Consider the following 21,110-nt stretch of genomic DNA (forward strand, 5'->3'; position numbering starts at 1 on the left):
GCGGCTTAACCCACTGAGCAACCCAGGCGCCCCCAGACCCCACTCTTAGTTGACGTGGGTAAATCACTTCATCTTCCCCACCTGTGAAATAGCACGCCCCTGCCGCCGTCTGACAACTAAAGCCTGGACCCGGGACCCTACTATGCCTCTCTGGAGGCCCCGCCCCTTGAGCCGTCCCCGTCTCCTGAGGCCCTGACTCAGGAGACTAGCGTCCCGCCCCTATGTAGCCCCGCCCCTCCTCGCCTCTCGGCCCCGCCCCGGCACACCGCGCAGGCGCGGCCCATGCCAGCCGCCTAGCCGCAGTGCCCGACTCCAGAGCCGCTGCAGCATCCTCGGTGTCCGCGTGTTCTCCCCGCTCTGCATCTCGTCCTTCTCCTCCTTGGCCGGCGCGATGGCGAAGCCGCTGACGGACAGCGAGAAGCGGAAGCAGATCAGTGTGCGAGGCATAGCGGGGCTGGGCGACGTGGCCGAGGTGCGGAAGAGCTTCAATCGGCACCTGCACTTCACGCTGGTCAAGGACCGCAACGTGGCCACGCCGCGCGACTACTACTTCGCGCTGGCGCACACGGTGCGGGACCACCTGGTGGGCCGCTGGATCCGCACGCAGCAGCACTACTATGAGCGCGACCCCAAGGTGAGGCCAGGGTCGCCTGTCTGGGGTCACTCCGTCCGTCTTGCCGCGGCCGCTGCCCCATCCCGGAAAAGGGCAGCCCTTCTGCCGGCTCTCGCAAGCCGGGGGACCCTGTGACGAGAGAGCAGAGTGACGCGTCTCTCCCTGAAAGACGCACGTAGTGCCCGTGCTTGCGGGTTGTCTTTAAGTTGGGCACGGCCACCCCCTCTCCGTCTCCGCAGGCCGTCGGTGGTCCACGCACCGGGCTCTCTGCTGGGAAAATAGCCTCGGCGGCGGCACGTTTCTCCCACCGCTTTTCCCCGGTCAGCCAGCTTTGCACAGGCCTAGTCCGGGACTTCCCGCACTGCCACCCCGGGCGCAGAGCGGATTTGGGGGGTCAGGAGGTCGTCTAAGTAGGCAGATTAGGGTGTTGTCTACCCTGGGGCCCCCGGGGGACCTGGCCTCAGCATCCTCTGCTTGGGCCCGAGCCCACAGACCCTTAGCACGAAGAGCTCAGTCTTGCAGGGGTCCGCTGCTCCCCGCGACTGCTGAGCCCCGGAGTCCTGGCGGAATTTTCCAGTCTGTTTCTAGCCCGGAGCTTCCGCGACGGCGGCCCAGTCCGTGCTTCCTCCTCCGCTGTCCCCGCCCCCCACCTTTTGTTTTTCTGCAGCAGAGTGTTAGAGAAGAGAGTACTGGAGCCAGGCCTGGGCAATTTTGTGTCGGAGGTGGGTGAGCTCAGTCTTCTGCGGGGAATTGTGGGGCTTTTTTTGGCTAGGCGGTGACCAGAAGAAAATCGTTGAGGACGCCTGCTAGGGGGTAAGGAGCTCAGAGAAGGAGCCCTCCAAGAAAGCTCTGTCGTTAGGGGTTTCTGCACCTTCCTTGAAGAACGTTGTCTTTGGGTTAAAGTTCACGGAGATTAAGTAATTAATCGCGGAGATTAATTAATTGTTACTTGTATTTTGCAGAAATTTATGCTTATGTAGAAAAAGATGAAATATGCCAAAGAAAAGTCACTGATGGGACTCCATTACTCTTAACCATATTAAAATAAAAGTGTATGGACTTTCAGATCCTTTTCTATTAAATATACATCACATTTTTAAAAGTATATTGCATGTACAGTTTTGTGGTTTTTCTGTTGACATTTGTAGCTTTTTCAATAGCTTTCCAAGTTAGTAAATATGCTTCTCGAATGCCATTGGTAGGTTGATGGGCCTATCATAGTCTTGGTCACCCATCTGCTGCCAGTTTGGGGTTTTTCTTTTTGCTCTTGACTGTAGAGAATATTGTTCTTTCTATGATTCTGAGGTAGAGCGACTGATGAGGAAAGGACACACTTGCAGGCCTGAAGCCAGTTTGCAAATACCCGATTTGCAGTATACACATAGGCAGTGCTTAGCTTTGTTGATAGTATTTTAGAGTATTTTCATGAGGCATTAAGAAATGTTTAATAAGTGGTAAGACTGAGATTGACTGCTTTTCCAAACTTACTCTGGGGAACTCTTTTTTTCTAAAATAGAGATGGTAAGAAGGACAGATTTGTTAGAATACCAAATGGGCTGCTTCACATTTAGCATGCAAGACGGCATAGAAAGAAGTGGCACCAAATGGGCAAAATGGATTTTTACAGCAGGGGCTTAGGATGACTTTGCCAGGGACACTAGCCAAGAGGCAATGGCTGCCCCAGAACTCCTGAGGATGTCAGAGCTCTGGTTTGCAACATCATTTTTGCTGTCAGTGTAGCAGTTGACAGGAGTACAGCTTTGCTTGCACATTCAAGGACATTTCCCTGGACCTGGGCCAGGACACACCCCAAAACCTTGCGTTCCCATTAAAGTGTTTATGTATAATTAGATCCTGAAAAGGACAGTGAGGCTCAGGGATTATGGAAATGACCTTTAATGAACAGAATTAATTCCTCTAACAAAACGGCTTTCCCAGTCCTCCTGCCTCTTGTGAGAGGTCTGAGTTTTGATTGCCATGGTGGATACAGATGGAAAGTTTTGTCTTTTAAAGAAACCGCACAGCCTGTAAGTGGAAGGTTGTTTGCCTGTTTACTAACAGCTCTTTCCCATAATTATGCTCACAGCATAGCCGTGATAGTAGATTAAGTAAAGACAGCTCCGCCATGGGCCCAGACTGCAGTCTTAAATATTTCTGATAGAATAACCATAATGAATATGATTAATCTTATGGTTTGGCTGGACACAGGAGTTAAAGGAATATGATCTAGAGCAGTGTTTCTGCATTCTTGGCTGCCCACTGCCTCCACTTAAAAGATTTCCTTTTAGTGATGGGACAAGCCACTGGGGTCTTTTTAACACACCCAGTTTTGGTATGTTTCCACTTGTTTTGTGAAGTTGACCTTGTATCCCATGGGCAAACTTCCCTGACATCAGAGAGCTGTTATTTTCTCTCAAGCTAGAAGCTTGAGGATAGACAGATGTTTTGTGTTGCTGATTAACCTGACAGCTCACCAAGTGGAAGATAGGGTTAAGCTGTCATTTTATGAGATTAAGAAGCCTCTCAGAGTATGTGCTATGATTTTTCGAAGAAGACAATCTGGCTCTGCTCTTAAGAGCTGTGATGGCTTATTTACTGTGTCACCTTTTCTGGGCCCCAGTGTCCAGAAATTTGATCCAATACTATTCTGGACGTTTCTGTGAAGGTGTTTTTAGATGAGATTAATATTAAAATCAGTGGATGCTTGAGTTGTGCAGATTACCCTCTGTTATGTAGGGTGGGCCTCATCTGATCACTTGAAGACCTTAATAGAATAAGGACTGATAGCACCACCCTTGACCCCCACACCCCAGGCTCTCCCCTCCCTAGCAGGAGGAAATTCTGCCAGCAGATTGCATTTGGACTGCAAATACCATCCTCCCTCCCTCATCTGATTTTAGCCTCAGACCTCCACAACTGTGTGAGCCAATTCCTTAAAATAAATTTATATATGTATTTTTCCTGTTGATTCTGTGTCTCTGGAGAGCTCTAATACCCAGATGCAATGGATGGCTGCAAGGACCCTTTGTATTTTTATGAAATACCATCACTGACCTTGCTTCTGAATCCTAGCCCTTTTTATTTTTTATTTATTTATTCATTTTTTTTTTTTAAGATTTTATTTATTTGACAGAGAGAGATCACAAGTAGACAGAGAGGCAGGCAGAGAGAGAGAGGGAAGCAGGCTCCCTGCTGAGCAGAGAGCCCGATGTGGGACTCGATCCCAGGACCCCGAGATCATGACCTGAGCTGAAGGCAGCAGCTTAACCCACTGAGCCACCCAGGCGCCCCCTAGCCCTTTTTAAATGACTTTTTAAATAATTCTATTTTATCATACTTAAAAGTTGCAGAAATAATAAATTCTCTTTTTCATGCAAATTCACAAACATTAAACATTTTAACACATTTCTTGTGTCCCTTTCTTTCTTTTTTTTTTTTTTTTAAAGATTTTATTTATTTATTTGTAAGAGAGAGAGGAGCGAGAGTGAGCGCAGGCAGACAGAGTGACAGGCAGAGGCAGAGGGAGAAGCAGGCTCCCCGCCAAGCAAGGAGCCCGATGCAGGACTCGATCCCAGGACACTGGGATCACGACCTGAGACGAAGGCAGCTGCTCAACCAACTGAGTCACCCAGGCATCCCCTTGTGTCCCTTTCTTTATATATTAATACGTTTTTTTCTCTGAGCCATTTGAAAGTAAGTTGCAGACTTGCTGCTCCTTTACCCTTAAAAATGTAAGTGTGTACTTCCAAAAATCAGGGAGACTCTGTTAGAAAAACCCCATGAAAGAGTAAACCCAGGACATTCATAGAGACATGGTGCTGCCTCTTACAGATCTCCTATAAATACAAATAAGACAATTGGGAGAACTTTATGTCTTTTCATCTTTTCAGATTGTACCTAATTTTTCATCAAACAAATCCATGCTTTAAGCTATTTAGAAATCTGTACATTCTGAGATATGAAGCAGATCAGCAACAGATAATTACTGGCTTTTTTTTCCTACCTTCTATAGGATGGGGTTCTTAGGACACAGTAAAGGGAAAAGAAATAAACACAAATTTAGCAAGGTAGTCAGACTATAGAAAAGTTTGGTCAGCTCTATCTTGGATGGGATCTTCTGGTGTAGGAATTACATGTGATTTTAGCTCTAGTTGAGCATCTTCTCAGCCTGGAAATAGCACTTAAGATGAAAGGTGGAGGTAGCTTGGTTAAAATGCTGACTAGAAAAAAATTTTTTTAAATAAAAAAAAGTGCTGACTAGGACCACATGGGTTATAAACCTACTTCGACATAGTCCAGATCATTTCACATAAATTGATTAGGCTCTGGCTTCTCTGGCTGGGGGAGGGAGACTTGCATGATTGGCACTGGAATGGGAGTGAGTAGATATTTTGTAGAGCTTAACAGCATGGAAGGCAGAAGGGAGGGGATTTTAAAAATGTCACGGAGCACACAGGAAATCTGTTCCCTGCAGAACTGAGTGATCTTTGTGATCCTTGTAAGTTCTCAAATTCTATTATTATATTTTACATTTTACAAATTGAGCAAATAGCCCCATGTTCTAGTTCTAGGTACCAGTACCTAAAGTGGAAAAAGAAATTCTTGATCCACACCGGAACAAAAATCTTCCAGTTACAGGAAGCCAAGTTTCCCTGGCACTTAAATCCTAAAAGAAAGTGCTTGAGTGTGACTTCATAGATTGGGGGTTTAAGAACTGAGATAATGTTGGCACCCAGGTGGCTCAGTCGGTCAAGCATCTGCCTTCAGCTCAGGTCATGATCCCAAGTCCTGGGACTGAATCCCACATTGGGTGCCCTGCTCAGTGGGGAGTCTGCTTCTTCCTCTGCCCCTCCATGTGCACATGTTTTCTCTCTCAAATAAATAAAATCTTTAAGAAAGAGAGAGATGAGCTAATGTTCAACATCCTTATGGCAGACAGAGCAGTGGTTTCATAAAGGTGTTGTCAGTGTGACTCTCCAAAAAGCCCCTCAGATGCAGCAGAATGTGTGCCGTGACACAGCCAGTGAAGATTAGGATGAGCCTCAGTTGTCGGCAGCAGGGAGAGGCTGGGGCAGTGTGGCCCTGGAGCCCCTGGAGAGGCTGGGGAGCCCACCAGAGTTGGCCTCTTGTTGGGCTGGTGGTCTCTGTCCTGGCCAGCTCCCTGACAGAGCTAGCTGCCTGCTGTGGGGGCCACTCTGCCTGATTAGCCACCACGAGAAGGCATTTGGCGTGTGAAGACATAGCACAGACAGAATCTGGTCGAGAAGGGGAGTGCTGCTGCCTTTTCCAGGGCACAGGATGACATGTCTCTGGCCAGAATCTGCTTCTTTTTGTTGAAAACAATTGCCCAGTCTGTGTTCCGTTGCCCTGAATGTTGGAGAAGTTCTCTGTTCCTTTTCCTGCAGAGCATTCAGAGCCTTCTGCTAAACAAAGACTTTCTTTTCCCTTGGGGAGGGAAAATAAATTGGTGGTCTGTAGAAGTCCAGTTCTGTTAATGAATCTCCATCGTGTAAAGAGAAAATGAGGCTCTCCCTCTTGTCATTCAGCTCCAGCTCCACAATTCAAATTCCTTAACTCCTAAAATGTCTTCAGGAAATTACTGTGTGGTGTAGGGTTTGTGTTGCTCCTCTTTTCATCTCTTTATGTTAGGGAGTTTCATTTGTTTTTCTGCAGTGCTGCCTGTTAGTTTAGGCTTCGCCTGTAATAGGTGAACACAATTTGAAAAAAAAAAAAAAAGCTGCCTCTAAGCCACTTTTTAAAAAATATATATTTTTTAAGATTTTATTTATTTGGCAGAGATCACAAGTAGGCAGAGAGGCAGGCGGGGGGTGGGGGCGGGGACAGACTGAGCCGAGAGCCCGATGTGGGGCTCAGTCTCAGGACCCTGAGACCATGACCTGAGCCAAAGGCAGAGGCTTAACCCACTGAGCCACCCAGGCACCCGTCTAAGCTTCTTAATATGTGTTACAGTCGTATTGCAAGAAGGGACCATACAGGAAAGTTCAACAGCCCAGCTCAGCATCTTAGGCGGCAGGCCCCCCCGCTGCTATAGAGGGGCTAAAGGGGTCCCTGTCTCTCTCAGGCCAAAACAGGGGAGCGTCTGGTTTTTCAGCTGGCTCTCCTTGAGCTGGGTGGCCCTGTCCACAGTTGCACAGACAGTGGCTAGGGAAGCTGGGAGGGTGGGAGGGGTGGAAAGAGGCTGGGCCAGACCTGGGATGAATCTGGACTTGCAGCAGCAGCAGCAGCAGCAGCAGAGTTTGGTCATACTGAGGAGCTGGGCCTTCACAGGTGAGCCGACTATGCTTTTTCTTATGCCAAGCCTGTGCCCTCAAGTGGTTTTGTCCAAAATTGCCACCCTGCTAATTAGGTTCTGTTACTCTCCCTGAAAGTTTGGCCTGGCAAAGGGACCAATATAGCCTGAGTTCAAAGCTTGGTTGTACCCCAAGGTACACACGGTGTTTCTCAGGGAGGTGTATGGATCCAGGCCACACAGCTGGCCAGGCTACATGCCGAGATTGGGCCTGAGTGTGCGTGATTCCAAAGTGTGCTCATCTCCTTGGGCCGCACCGCTGGCAAGCCTTCTTCAGTTTGCCTTACTCTGAACCATCTTAAGGAAATGGGGAAAACAATTTCAATACATTTGAGGAAACTATAAAAGTTCCTAGAACAAATTACACAGCAACAACAGAAAACTTGCCACAGGCCAGAGTGCAGAGCTCCAACTGGGCAGATGAGCTATGCCTGACTTAGAGCCCACTGTCTCCAGTCTTCTCTGAGTGACTGGGGGAGCCCTAGGGTCACTGCTTCTGCTCCCCTCTAATTCACAGGGGAGGCTCCCTGGAACTGTCTGTAGAATTAAATAAACCACTGAGCCCTTGACATTGTGCTCGACTTGGGAGGAAAAAGAAAGACTGGAAGATTTTAAAACTAGACCCAACATTTCATCCCTTACAAAAAGATAGTCAAGCTGTTTTCCTAATGCTAGTTAAGTTAGAGACTTTAGGGGCACCTGGGTGGCTCAGTGGGTTAAAGCCTCTGCCTTTGGCTCAGGTCATGATCTCAGGATCCTGGGATCCAGCCCCTCATCTGGCTCTCTGCTTAGCAGGGAGCCTGCTTCCCTTCCTCTCTTTATGCCTGCCTCTCTGCCTGCTTGCGATCTCTGTCTGTCAAATAAATAAATAAAATCTTAAAAAAAAAAAAAAGTTAGAGACTTTAGCAGAGATGGAACTACAACTCAAAAGTACATATTTCTATGGGGCACATAGGTGGCTCAGCCAGTTAAGCGTCTGGCACTTGATTTTGGCTCAGGTCATGATCTCAGGGTCATGAGATCCAGCCCCCTATGGGACTCTGCCCTGGGTGTGGAGTCTGCTTGAGATTCTCTCTCTCCCTCACCCTCTGCCTTTGCCCTCATTGTGCATTGTGTGAGCGCATGCTCTATCTATAAATAAACAAAATAAAAACACACATTCTAGTTAAAGGCAACATAAAAACGTCTTGATTAATATTCCTGAGCTACCAACTTATTATAAAGCCTCTTGGGGAGAATCTCAAAAGTAGTTACGTGGGGGAGAAGCAAGCCTTCATGTGTACATAGGAAAAGGGCACAACTGTTCTTGAAACCTTCACTCACACTCTTCTCAGACAGCTGGATTTTGTTGGGCTCCATGTGTTCTTATGGTGGCTGAGCCCCGTTTAGAGGGAAGGGCTGCACAACACTATGGAAACCCTGTATGACAATAACTCAGTTTAAGTGCAGAGTAAATAGCATCTGGGAAGAAGCAATGGACCATGAGCCGTGGTGACAGCAGCTGTCCTCAGCATGGCTGTGGATTCACTCACTGTGCTGCCAAGTGTGCGAGAAAAGGCTATCAGAGACGGAACTCGGCATGATTTTTTTTAACGTATGGGTTCTCTGAATTTGTGGATTTAGGTGGGTATGGAAAGTTTTCTTCAATTATATCAAAAAAAGTTTTTAATATTTTATTCAGGTGCTGTCTTTAGGAACACTAATCACACAGATATTAGGTATTCTTTGTATTCCGTATGGATATTTTCCTCTCCAATCTTTTTCGTGCTGTCCCCCATTTTGTTCACTTTTCCAGCCAGGTTTTTGTTTCCAGCTTTGCCCCTGTTTTGCATTTATCAGTATCTCCATTTCTGTGGTGGTTTTATCTCTTATTTATTTTTATTTCTGTGTGTGGTGGTGTCTTTTTGTTACCTTATCAGTGTTTCTTGATATCTGGGATTAGTCTGTATTAACAAATTGTATTTGTCCCTTGATAAATGCTGGGTGTTGTTTGCCCTTCTTATTTCCTGTTCTGTTTTCTGTTTTATTTAATTTTTTTTTAGTTGTATTATTATTTTTTTCCCATGCAGCCCAAAGGGGCAAGTTTTCCTGTTTTAAATTTCAGGATGTAGATCCTGAGTTCCATCTCCCTGAGTGGAGGGAATTCTTCCTGAACTAGCTTTTTGCAACTAGATAATGGGGCAGGGGACTGGAGGATGTGTGCAGCCTTGGAGCAAACAGCCCTCAAACAGCCCTTTCTTGGTCCCCAGATTTATGAGTGTGTACATGTGTTTGTGTGTGTCCATATGTGTGAGTAGACATATGCGAGTGAGTGAATTGCATACAGGTTTGAGTGTGCACATCTGTAAGTGCATGCACGTGTGACCACTTGTGACTGTGTACATAAGTGCATGCATCTCTGGGTGTGTGTGAGTGCACAGGTTTGGGAGCGTAAAGTGCTTTATCCATTCCTCCACTTCAGAAAAGCAGAAGCCAGCTGCGGACAATCACCCTTGTCCTCCCCTTGCAGCTCGGTGGTAAAGAGGTATGAGGGCCAGTTTTCTAATTTAGTTCTCCCTGTTCTGACTTCCCATCAGTGTGTTTTAGGGGAAAATGGACATTTCTGCCATTTTTATTCTATCATCTTTACATTGGAAGTATTCTACTTAATGTACATTTATTTTACTATAATCTGTCAAAATTTTATACATTGTTTGTACTATTTTATGTATATATATATTTTAAAGATTTATTTATTAGAGCATGTGCGTGTTCATGGGGGGGGCACAAGGGAGAGACTCCTCAAGGACACTCTCCATTGAATGCAGAGCCCAACACAGGGCTTGATCCTAGAACCCAGAGGTCATGACCTGAGCTGAAATCAAGAGTTGGACACTTAGGGACGCCTGGGTGGCTCAGTTGGTTAAGCAGCTGCCTACGGCTCAGGTCGTGATCCCAGCGTCCTGGGATCGAGTCCCACATCGGGCTCCTTGCTCAGCAGGGAGCCTGCTTCTCCCTCTGCCTCTGCCTGCCATTCTGTCTGCCTGTGCTTACTCTCTCCCTCTCTCTCTCTGATAAATAAATAAAATGTTTAAAAAAAAAAAAGAGTTGGACACTTAACTGACTGAGCTACCCAGGTGCCCTTATATTTTATACTTTTTGGTAAAAGCTTTGAGATAAAATTCAGATACCATGCAGTTCACCAATTTAAAGTAACAATTCAGTTTCAATATAGTCACAGAGTTTCAGTATAGTCACAGAGTTGGGCCATGACCAACAGTCAGTTTTTAAAACATTTTCATTACCCCAGAAAGAAACTCGACAGCTTTTAGCTATCACCCACCCCAAACTCCCTACCTCCAACCAGTTAGGCAACTCCTAATCTACTTTCTCTTTCTATAGGTTTATCTATATTTTATAAAGGGAATCATATAATATGTGGTCCTTTGTGACTGGCTTTTTTCATCTAGTGTAGTATTTTCTAGGTTCCGTCTTATTGTAGCGTCTCTCTCTCTCCTTTTTAAGGATTTTATTTGACAGAGCAAGAGCTAGCACAGGCAAGGGAAGTGGCAAGCAGAGGGAGAGGGAGAAGCAGGCTTCCCATGGAGCAGGGAGCCCTACTCAGGGCTCCATCCCTGGACCCTGGACTCATGACCTGAGCTGAAGGCAGACACTTAACCAACTGAGCTATCAAAGTACACTGTACTCGATTTCTTTTTATGGCTGAATATTCCATGATACAAATATACCACATTTTATTTACCCATTCACCCATTGATGGACATTTGAGTGGCTTCCATCCTCTATTACATACAAGTTTTTGAGTGGACATAGATTTTCATTTCTTTTAGGTACCTGCTTCAGCATAGAGCAGTTGGACACATGGTATCTACTTTTAACTTTTTGAAGACCTTCCAGACTGTTTGCAAAGCAACTGTACCATTTTAGAACTCACCTTCCATACCCCATATATGAAGACTCTGATTTTTTCAAACTCTAGCTGACATTTGTTATCATCTGATAACAGCTGTCCTATAGAGGATGTGAATTGATGTCTCATTGTGGTTTTCATTTGCATTTCCCTGATGATTGTGATGTTGGGCATCTTTTCATGTGCTCATTGGCACTGGGTATTTTCTTTACAGAAACATCTGTTCAGATCCTTTGCTCAAAAAACCATTGGGTTGTCTTTTTATTATTAAGTTGTATATATTCTAGATATAAATCTCTCTCTTTTTTTTTAATATTTTATTTATTTATTTGACAGAGAGAGATCACAGTAGGCAGAGAGGCAGGCAGAGAGAGGGGAAGGGAAGGAAGCAGGCCCCCGCTGAGCAGAGAGCCCAATGCGGGACTCGATCCCAGGACCCTGAGATCATGACCTGAGCCGAAGGCAGCGACTTAACCCACTGAGCCACCCAGGCGCCCTAGATATAAATCTCTTGTCAGTTATATGATTTGCAGATATTTTCTCCTATTCTGTTTTTTCCCATCCTTTTTACTTTCTTCATGTTATCAGAAGTTTTTAATTTTGATGAAGTCTAATTTTTCTGTTTTTTCTTACTTGTGCTTTCAGTGTCATACAAAAGAAACCATTGCCTATTCCAAGGTCATGAAGATTTACTTCTGTGTTTTCTTCTCCAAGTTGTATAAATCTTTGATCTGCTTTGAATTAATGTTCATATATGGTGTGAGGTAGGGGTCTGTCTAACTTTGTTCTTTTGTATGTGGATATCCAGTTGCCCAGAACCATTTGTTAAAGAGATTATTCCTCTGACTGAATTATCAGGGCATGATTGTTGAAAATCAGTTGACCATAAATGTGAGGGTTGATTTCTGGCCTCTATTCCATTGCCCTGTGTGTCCATGCTTATGCCAGTACCACACAGTCTTGTTGACTATAGTTTTGTAATAAGGTTTGAGATTAGGAAGTGTTAAGTCCTCTAATTTTGTCCTTCCTTTTCAAGATTGCTTTGACTATTTCAGATCCCTTTCATTTCCATCGATCTACCTAATCCACCTCATGAATTAGTTTATCAATATGCAAGGAAGCCAGCTAGAATTTTGACAGGGATTATGTTGAATCTGTAGATCATTTCAGAAGTATTGCCATTTTATCAATGTTAAGCCTTCCAATCCATTGACATGGGATGTCTCCATTTTCCTAATTCCCCTGCCTGTGTATTTTGCAAATTGGGAGCCCCTTTCTACCTTGGCTCACCTTCTGAGGCTGCTTCTTGGTTCTGAGGAGAATTGTCTAAAAACTGCTGCATGAAAGTTTGAAGTAATGGTATGAACGCAGCTGTAAAAAATCAGAAGACGACACTGCTGAAACTGAAACCGTGGAGTTTTATCAAAAGGCTTCTGGTCAGCTGCTGGTCAGAATTGTAAATGGGGTATAAAGAAATACAGTTTAAGAGTGTCACTGCATGGAATATGGGTTGCAAAGTGGCTCAGGCTGGTCACCCTGTACAGGCTGGACATCCCAGTCAAACCCTGGCCCGACAAAGCCTGACGATGACGGTCTGTGGAAAGTGAATTCTCTTGCTGCATTCTGCAACCAGCTGATTTTTTAAAAATTGTCTTTTGAACATTTTAACCTGAAGGAAAGATAAAACTATAGTACAGTCCATACTTCCCCATGGATTCACACCTGAATCTGAGATACATACACTCATCGTGCATGTGCACCACAGACACACCCCTTTCCAAAGCCTGGTTTTGCTTTGTAACTTTTTATTTAGGAGCAACATTAGATTTGCAGAGGGTCACAAAGATAGTGTGGAATACTGTGTGGTGCTCTCTTTCTGCATGACCATAACACCATTATCAAAATGAGCTGGCACTGGCTCAGCACCTTCTTCAGATTTTTAGCACCTTTTCCTCTAATATTATCTCTGTACCTGATCATACCCAGGGTCCTCTGGTTATTATGCTTCCTTAATCTCCTCCCACCTGTGAATGTTATTGGTCTGTCCTTGTCTTTCGTGACCTTGGCAAATTGGTGAATGCTAGCCAGGCAGTTCACAGAATGATCCCTAGTTGGGGACCTGTCCAGGGCTCTCTCCTGATTAGTCTTGGTTGGGGGCTTGGAAGGAATACCACAGGGTACCTTCTCGTCACAGCATATCACTGTGACCTGGTACTGAGTCTGTTATCCCTGTCACCTGAGGAAGGTGGCACAGCCAGTTCCCTTCCCCATGAAGTTACAGTTTCCCCCCACTCCTAGACTGTTGAGTAACTGGGAGTCACCCCAATCCAGCCTACCCTCAGGGAAAGGGCTTGGACACAACCTACTGAAGGGACAGATATCAGAATTTTGGACATTTGTTGAAACCACCATTGTAATTAATAAATATTTTGGGGGTGATGTTGGAGGCTGACAGATACCCCATTAGTCTGTAAAGCTGTGTCTGCTGGTTTCAGTGTTCATGGTGACTCTTATCTGTGACAGTTATACTGTGCTGTATTTGTGGTGATTTTCTGTCCCGCTCATTCCACCTGTGTGCATTCATTGGAATTCTTCTGTAAGCAATATTTCTCCCTTCTTCCCCATTTATTTTCCCAGGCTTTCCTTTTGATGGCAGGAAGCAGCATGGAGTCCTGTGTAAGAGCAAGACTCTGAGGGCCAGAGTGTGGCTCATTCACTGCCGCCCCATGGCCCATTGTATGGATGGTTGTGAGGAATAATTCATACCTTGCGTGGGAAGGGCTCAGAACCCTGCTTAGCTCCCAGCGAGGGGTTGGTCCTTATCCTTGTTTACACAGACTGTTGCATATCCTAGTCCCCCAGAGTCAGGCAGCAGGCACTATCCAGACGTGTGCCCAGTGGAAAGGGATGTGTCCATCCATCCATCCTGTTGTGTTGACTGGGTGTACTTATCGTGGGTGTTAGAAGTTGTTAATACTTGGAAGTACTCCCCTGTCACAGGGTTGTTTTCTCCTATGTTAGAGAGGTGAGGAGGTCATTTACTCATGGGCACGTGGTGGGGAAGAGGCCAAGGTAAGTTCAGACCTGGCTTTGTCCATTCTGGGAGCCTTGTTCCCCAGCGCTGCCCTGCCCTCCCTCCGGCCATCTGGGGGAGGCCAGCTTACATCCAGTAGGGCAGTGAGCAGAAGCTCTGTAGTCAAAGGGTCCTGAGTGCTGCCCTTGGAAAGCTGAGGTTGGCCAAGGCTTTGCACAGGGAGTGAGCCCATCTAGGGGCTGTGTGGGTAGCCCAAATGAAAGACCGAAGTAGATACTCTTATGAATTTGCTCATCACCCTAATCTTCATCATGTGTGGGGTTGGAATGCAAAATCTGAGATGCTTTCTTTTGCCTCCCCAGCGCATCTATTACCTTTCCCTGGAATTCTACATGGGCCGCACACTGCAGAACACAATGGTGAACCTGGGCCTTCAGAATGCTTGTGATGAAGCCATTTATCAGGTATGGGACCCTAGGGCCCAGCTGCTGGGTAGCCTCTCATGGCACACTAAGTCTTAATCCAGGCCTCACAGAGGTGAGCAATGACATTGACATTTTCTGCATCTGGGGCTAGGAGTGACTTACGTCATAGTCTATCCTACATGGGACAGAATGGGTCAGTGGGTGGCACTCCTCAAGGGGCAAACATAAGGATTGTAGGGGAAGCTAATGCATGAGCCTGTGAGCACACGGATGCATAGTGATGCTAAGGTTTCAAGGCTTCTAAAAGCCATTGCACTCCTCATTCCCACCCCAGGGGCAGATTTACTGCAGGGCAGAAGTGGGTGGTTCTGTCCCATTTTTTGTCACTTTACTGAACTAGTAACCCACCTCTGGTCCCCTCTCCCACCCCAGGCAACCTGTTGTGTTCATCTTGCCCTCTAGGTATAAAATTGCCCTTTCTCCCCAGTCAGAATAAAAACTGCCTTTGCTTAAGGGTTCGTTATTAACAATTGTACATTTGTGATTCCACCCACAGTTCATCTGTGGCTTTAGAGCAGATCTGAAATCCAGAACATCTGTTTTCTGTCTCCATACATACCCCCCTTCTCTGGATACCACCTTCCTCCTGCACTGGACACTCAATACATAGTTCTTAGGGTATGAACGTGCAGCACTCCCTCCCTCCTGCGTGAATGTATCAGGGTCCTCACCAGAGCCTTCCCTCCCCTAGCTCCCTTGCTTTTGTTCACTTTTGGTGTGGGAGGTGCTCTGGAGGCGCCACTGGTAGCAACGTGGTAGGGACCTCACATGGGTCTCAGCAGCCTCACATTTCTGGGGCTCCCGTCTCCCTTTCCACAACTTAGTGGAGAGGAGTCACTGGGGCAGGTAGTTTCAGTTGGCAAAGTAAAAATTTGGGAAAAAAAAAAAAAGTGACTCCCCCAAATGGGAATCAGTCCTCAAAATTATATAAAAAGAGATTGAAAGGGAAGACAGTGGTGGAGTAGGAGGACCCCAGGCTCACCTTGTTCCATGAACACCTAAATATCCCAGAAATCAATCTGGAGACTGACAGAACAAGCTCTACGACTAAAGAGAGAAAAGAAGCTACATCAGAGAAGTTTGGAAGTATGGAGACATGAACGGTTTGGGAGAGAAACTGATCACGCCACGGTGATTGGGAAGGAGCCATGATTGCAGAGAATGGCAAGAGTCAGACTAGCACAGAGGGGAGCATGCAGGGAAGACGAATCCCCACAGCAACTGATATGGAAAGTGAGAGGGGTTGAGGCTGAATTTCATGACTTCTTGCAACCAGTGGGGCTTACTTAAAGCCTGGGGTTTTAAAGATCAGTGGGCTTGGCTGGGATAGTGGGCGTTGCACTGCTATTAGAGAAAAGGCAGGCAAACAACCCACAGACACACAGCATGGAAACAGCTACCTGAAGAGCACCTGGGACACACAGTGGGGAGGTTATTTGCTTATCTCAGAGCATGTTACAGAGAGGCAGCATTCACAGAGACCCCTCTGAGAACAAAGGAACTAGTAGTCACCATTTCTCTCCCATACCCCTCAGCATATGCACAGGGCCACCTGGGGGAACTGGCACAGTGCCAAAACTCACTAGGTCACTTGCTTATACCAGGTCTCACCCTCCCCCAACCCCCTGGTGGAATTGCTCCTCCCAGTCACACTTGTCTCAGTCCCAGAGTGGTGATCCCTTCCACCAGAAGACTGGACCAAACCCCTGCTCACACTGTGTCTCCTGTTGCGGGAGTTTTGGGGGGCTTCAGTTTCTGCAGTGGTGGAGACAGGTATCATTTCACAAGCAGACCAGAGCACACCTAAGTCAAAACTTGCACGTTTGGGCCAGGGACTAAACACTGCTCACAACAAAGAGAGTGACTGCAGATGACTGGCTTGAAGGACAAAGTGGCCAGGACACAACAGAAGAGTGCACAGAGCACACATTGGAGACACTCCCTGAAATGCCAGGTCCTAGGGAACATGGGACACTGTACTACAGAACACTATAGAACCTCATCTTCCTAAGCCATTACCTCAAGAATAGGAGATACAGCTGACTTTCCTAACACAGAGAAATGGGTATAGAAACTTAGACAAAATGAGAAGACAGAAATTTGTTCTAAATGACAGAACAAGATAAGGCCACAGTCAGATGTCTAAGCAAGACCCATAAAAATAACATGCCTGATAGAGAATTTTACTTGTTTGTTGGTTTATTTATTTATTTATTCCTGATAGAGAATGTAAAGTAATGATCATAAAGATACTTGCTGGACTTGAGAAGAGAGTAGAAGGCCTCAGACATTTAACACTGAGATAAATAATATAATAGGCATAACAGGTTCAATACACAAAATGAGAAGCATGTTTGATGGAATGAACAGCAGGCTGGAAGAAGCAGAGGAACGAAGTAATGACTTAAAACACAGAATATGGAAAGTAATCAAGTTTAAGAAAAGAGAGAGAAAAGGATTATGTAAAACAAGAATAGATTTAGGGTAATGAATGACTCTGTCAAGCATAATAAATTATATGGATCCCAGAAGAGAGGAAAAGGGGGCAGAAAATTTAATTGAGGAAATAATAGCTGAAAACTTCCCTAATCTGGGGAAAGAAACAGATAGCCAGATCTAAGAGGCACAGAGAATTCTCCCAACAGAATTAACAAAAGTAGATCCCCACCAAGACATATAGTATTTAAAATGGTAAAATATAGTGATAAAGAAAAAAATTTAAAGCAGTAAGACAAAAGAAGACAGGACAGAAGGAAAACCCCCTAAGGCCTTTAGCAGACTTTTCAGTAGAAACTTTTCAGACAAGAAGGGAATGGCATGATATATTCAAAGGGCTAAATGGGAAAAATCTTCAGCCAAGAGTACTCTATGCAGCAGAGCTGTCACTCAGAATAGAAGAGATTAAGAGTTTCTCAAACAAAAAAAATACAGGATTTCATGACCACTAAACCAGCCCTGCAAGAAATATTAAGGGGACATTTGAATAGAAGGGAAAGACCAAAAATGACACCATGAAAGTAGGAAACACAAAGCAGTAAAATGAAAATTTCAGTAAAAAATCAGTCAAGGAACTGACAAAAGGATGTGAAATATAACACCATATACCTAAAACATAGGGAGGAGAGAAGTAAAGAATTGGTCCAAACAGTCATCAACTTAATATAGACATATATGCAGAAAATGTTATATAAAAACCTGATAGGGGGAGCCCGGGTGGCTTAGTCAGTTAAGCATCTGCATCTGGTTCAGGTCCCGATCCTGGGGTCCTGAGATCAAGTCCTGCATTGGGCTCCCTGCTCAGCAAGGAGTCTGCTTCTCCCTCTTCAGCTCCCCCTGCTTATGAACACTTTCTCTTTGTCAAATAAATAAATAAAATCTAAAACAAAACAAAAACACTAATAGTAACCACAAATCAAAAACCACTAACAAATATGCAAAGAATAGAGAGAAATCCAAATATATCACTAAGAAAAACAGCAAATCATGAAAGAAAGAAAAGAAAGAAAAACTTCAGAAACAACCACAAAATAAGTAATAAAATAGCAATAAATACATATCTATCAATAATCTCTTTGAATGTAAATGGACTAAATGTTCCAATCAGAAGACATAGGGCAAGGGTACCTGGCTGGCTCAGTGAGAAGAACATTACCTCTTCACCTCGGGGTTGTGAGTTTGAGCCCCATGTGGGGTGTAGACGTTACTTAAATAAACTTTTAAAAAAAGACATGGGGTATCAGAATGAATAAAAGAAGCAAGACCCATCTATATGCTGTCTACAAGAGACTCATTTTAAACCTAAAGACACCTGAAGATTGAAAGCAAAGGGATGGAGAAATATTTATTAAGCAAATGGATATCAAAAGAAAGCTGGAAATGCAGTACTTCTATCAGAAAAAGTAGATTTCAAAACAAAGAGTGTAACAAGAGACAGAGAAAGACAAAATAAAATAATAAAGGGGACAATCTAACAAGAAGATAAAACCATTGTAAATATTTATGTACCCAACACAGGAGCACCCAAATATATAAACAGTTATAGTAATAATGTAATAATAGTAGGGACCATAATAGTAAGGGACCATAACACCCCTCTTACTGATGGATAGATCATCCAAACAAAAATTCAATGAGGAAACCATGGCTTTAAAAAAAAAAAAAAAAAAAAAAAAGATTTTATTTATTTGTGAGAGAGAGCAGAGCAAGAAATAGAGCACGAGGCGGGAGGAGGGCAGAGGAAGAGGGAGAAGTAGACTCCCTGCTGAGCAGGGAGCCCAATGTGAGGCTCAATCCCAGGTCCCTGAGATCACAACCTAAGCTGAAGGCAGATGCTTAATTTACTGAGCCACCCAGGCACTCAAAACTGTGGCTTTGAATGACACATTCGACCAGGTAGATTTAACAGATGTATAGAATATTCCATCCTAAAAACGGCAGAATACATGTTCTTTTCAGGTGCACATGGAACACTTTCCAGAATAGATCACATATTAATTAGGCCACAAAGCAAGTCTCATCAAATTCAGAGACATTGAAGTCACACCATGCATCTTTTCTGACCACGACACTACTTCAAGAAGCAAGAAGAATCTCAAACAGCCTAACCTTGCACATAAAGCAGCGAGAAAACAAATAAAACCCCAAAGCAGCAGAAGGAAGGAAATAATAAAGATGAGTGCAGAAATAAATGATATAAAAACCATAAAGTTTTTAAAAGTAAAGCAGATAAATGAAACTAGCTCATTCTTTAAAAACTTTAACAAAATTGATAAGCCTCTAGCCAGACTCATCAAGAAACAAAGAGAAAGGACTCAAATAAAATTACAAATGAAAGAGGAGAAGTAACAGCTGACACCACAGAAATACAAATAACTATAAGAGAATATTATGAAAAACTGTATGCCAACAAATTGGACAGCCCAGAAGAAATGGATAAATTCCAGGAAACATATAACCCACCAAAAGCGAAGCAGGAAGAAATAGAAAACTTGATTTCTTTAGAAATCAAATCAGTAATCAGTAATCAGGGGTGCCAGGGTGGCTCAGTTGTTAAGCATCTGCCTGCCTTTGCCTCATGTCATGATCCCAGGGTCCTGGGATTGAGATCCGCTTTGGGCTCCCTGCTTCATGGGAAGTCTGCTTCTCCCTCTCCTCCCCCCGCTTGTATTACCTCTCTTGCTGTGTCTCTGTCCAACAAAATTAATTAATTAATTGAGAACCTTTTTTTAAAAAAAGGAAATCAAATCAGTAATCAAAAAACTTCCAACAAGCCTAAGTCCAGGACCAGACAGCTTCTTCACAAGTGAATTCTACCCGACATTTAAAGAAGGCGAAATACCCATTCTTCTCAAATTATTTCAAAAAATAGAAAAGGGAGGAAAACTTAAAAATTCATTCTGTGAGGCCAACATTACCTTGATTCCAAAACCAGATATGTATGTTTTTTTCTTAAAAGTGATACTTCACTCACTTTAAGCTTTTTTATTAATCTTATATTTGAAAAGGACCCCCTCCCCCAGGCTCCTGATTTTATAATGTAGTGTGAAAAGTGAAACATGCCATTACTCTATTGTACAGAGCTAGAAAGTAGTTCTGGGGAGCAGGTTACACTAAAAACTGGAACTTGAATAGAAGTACCTCCCTCCTGACTGAGCCATCAAGGGTGCATTTAAATCTTTTCTTTAATCATAGAAAATTTTAATTATGTACAGAAATGGAGTGACTGCTATGATGAACTTTTTCCATACACCCATCACTGGCCTCCACCTATCTTTAAGCCTCACTCATGACCTCTCTTGTTTCCCCTCATACCCCTAACTACTCCCAGATTATTTAAGCTAATATCAAACAGCATATTTCACTTATTGCTGTTTCAACAAGTATCTCAAAAGATAGGGTCATACCATTATGACCCCCAAGATATTGACAATAATTTTCAGGCAATTGACAAACTTGTTGATTGCCTTATAATTTTTTAACAATGTATTCAGACAATTATTTGCATTTGGTTGATATGTCTCTTAGGTCTCTCTTAATCTGTAAACTTCTTCACTTTTTTAGTGTTCTGCCTTGCGGTTTATTTGCTGAAACTGAGTTTGTCCTGTAGAGGGTCGTACAGTCTCTATTTGAGTGATGGTGCCCCAGCTGGTATTTATTTTATTTATTGATTTGAGAGAGAAAGAGTGAGAGAGAGATCACAAGCAGTGGGGAGGGATAGAGAGAGAAGCAGACTTCCCACTGAGCAGGGATCCTGACATGGGACTCAATCCCAGGACCCTGGTATCATGACCTGAGCTGAAAGCAGACCACTGACTGAGACACCAGACACCCCCAGTTAGTGTTTAACCTCCCACCTGTCCCAGGGATTTTGCTCTCACCAATTCTACTCAACATCATACTGATGATTTTAGCTGGGGTATTTAGGCAAGAAAATGAAATAACAAGCATCCAGATTGGAAAGTAAGAAGGAAACCTATCTCTATGTGCAGCTGACATGATCTAGAAAATCTTTTGGAAACCAATAAAAATATATTAGTACAAATGAGTGAGTACAGCAACATTGCAGGATATAAGATCAGTATACAGAAATCAACTGCATTTTTATATATTGCACTGAACTGTCCAAAAATGAAATTAAGAAAGCAATGCTACTTAAAATAGCATCAAAAAGAATGCAATTCTTAGGAATTAATTTCCAAAAGAGATACAGACTTACATTCTGAAAACTGTAAAACATTGTTGAAAGAAATTAAAGGAGA

General features: G+C 44.1%; 1 protein-coding gene across 1 annotated transcript in view; it reads left to right on the forward strand.

Moving 5' to 3' along the window:
- The first annotated feature begins 236 nt into the window (after positions 1–236).
- PYGB (glycogen phosphorylase B) overlaps positions 237–21,110 on the forward strand; it is a 57,020-nt gene continuing 36,146 nt past the window's right edge. The window contains exons 1-2 of the mRNA XM_082744271.1: positions 237–634; positions 14,230–14,331. Of these exons, the coding sequence (XP_082600397.1) occupies positions 392–634; positions 14,230–14,331 (345 nt within the window). The 5' untranslated portion in view covers positions 237–391. The remainder of the gene's footprint in view (positions 635–14,229; positions 14,332–21,110) is intronic.

Source organism: Mustela nivalis, assembly GCF_964662115.1.
Source record: "Mustela nivalis genome assembly, chromosome: 8".
Taxonomy (NCBI): domain Eukaryota; kingdom Metazoa; phylum Chordata; class Mammalia; order Carnivora; family Mustelidae; genus Mustela; species Mustela nivalis.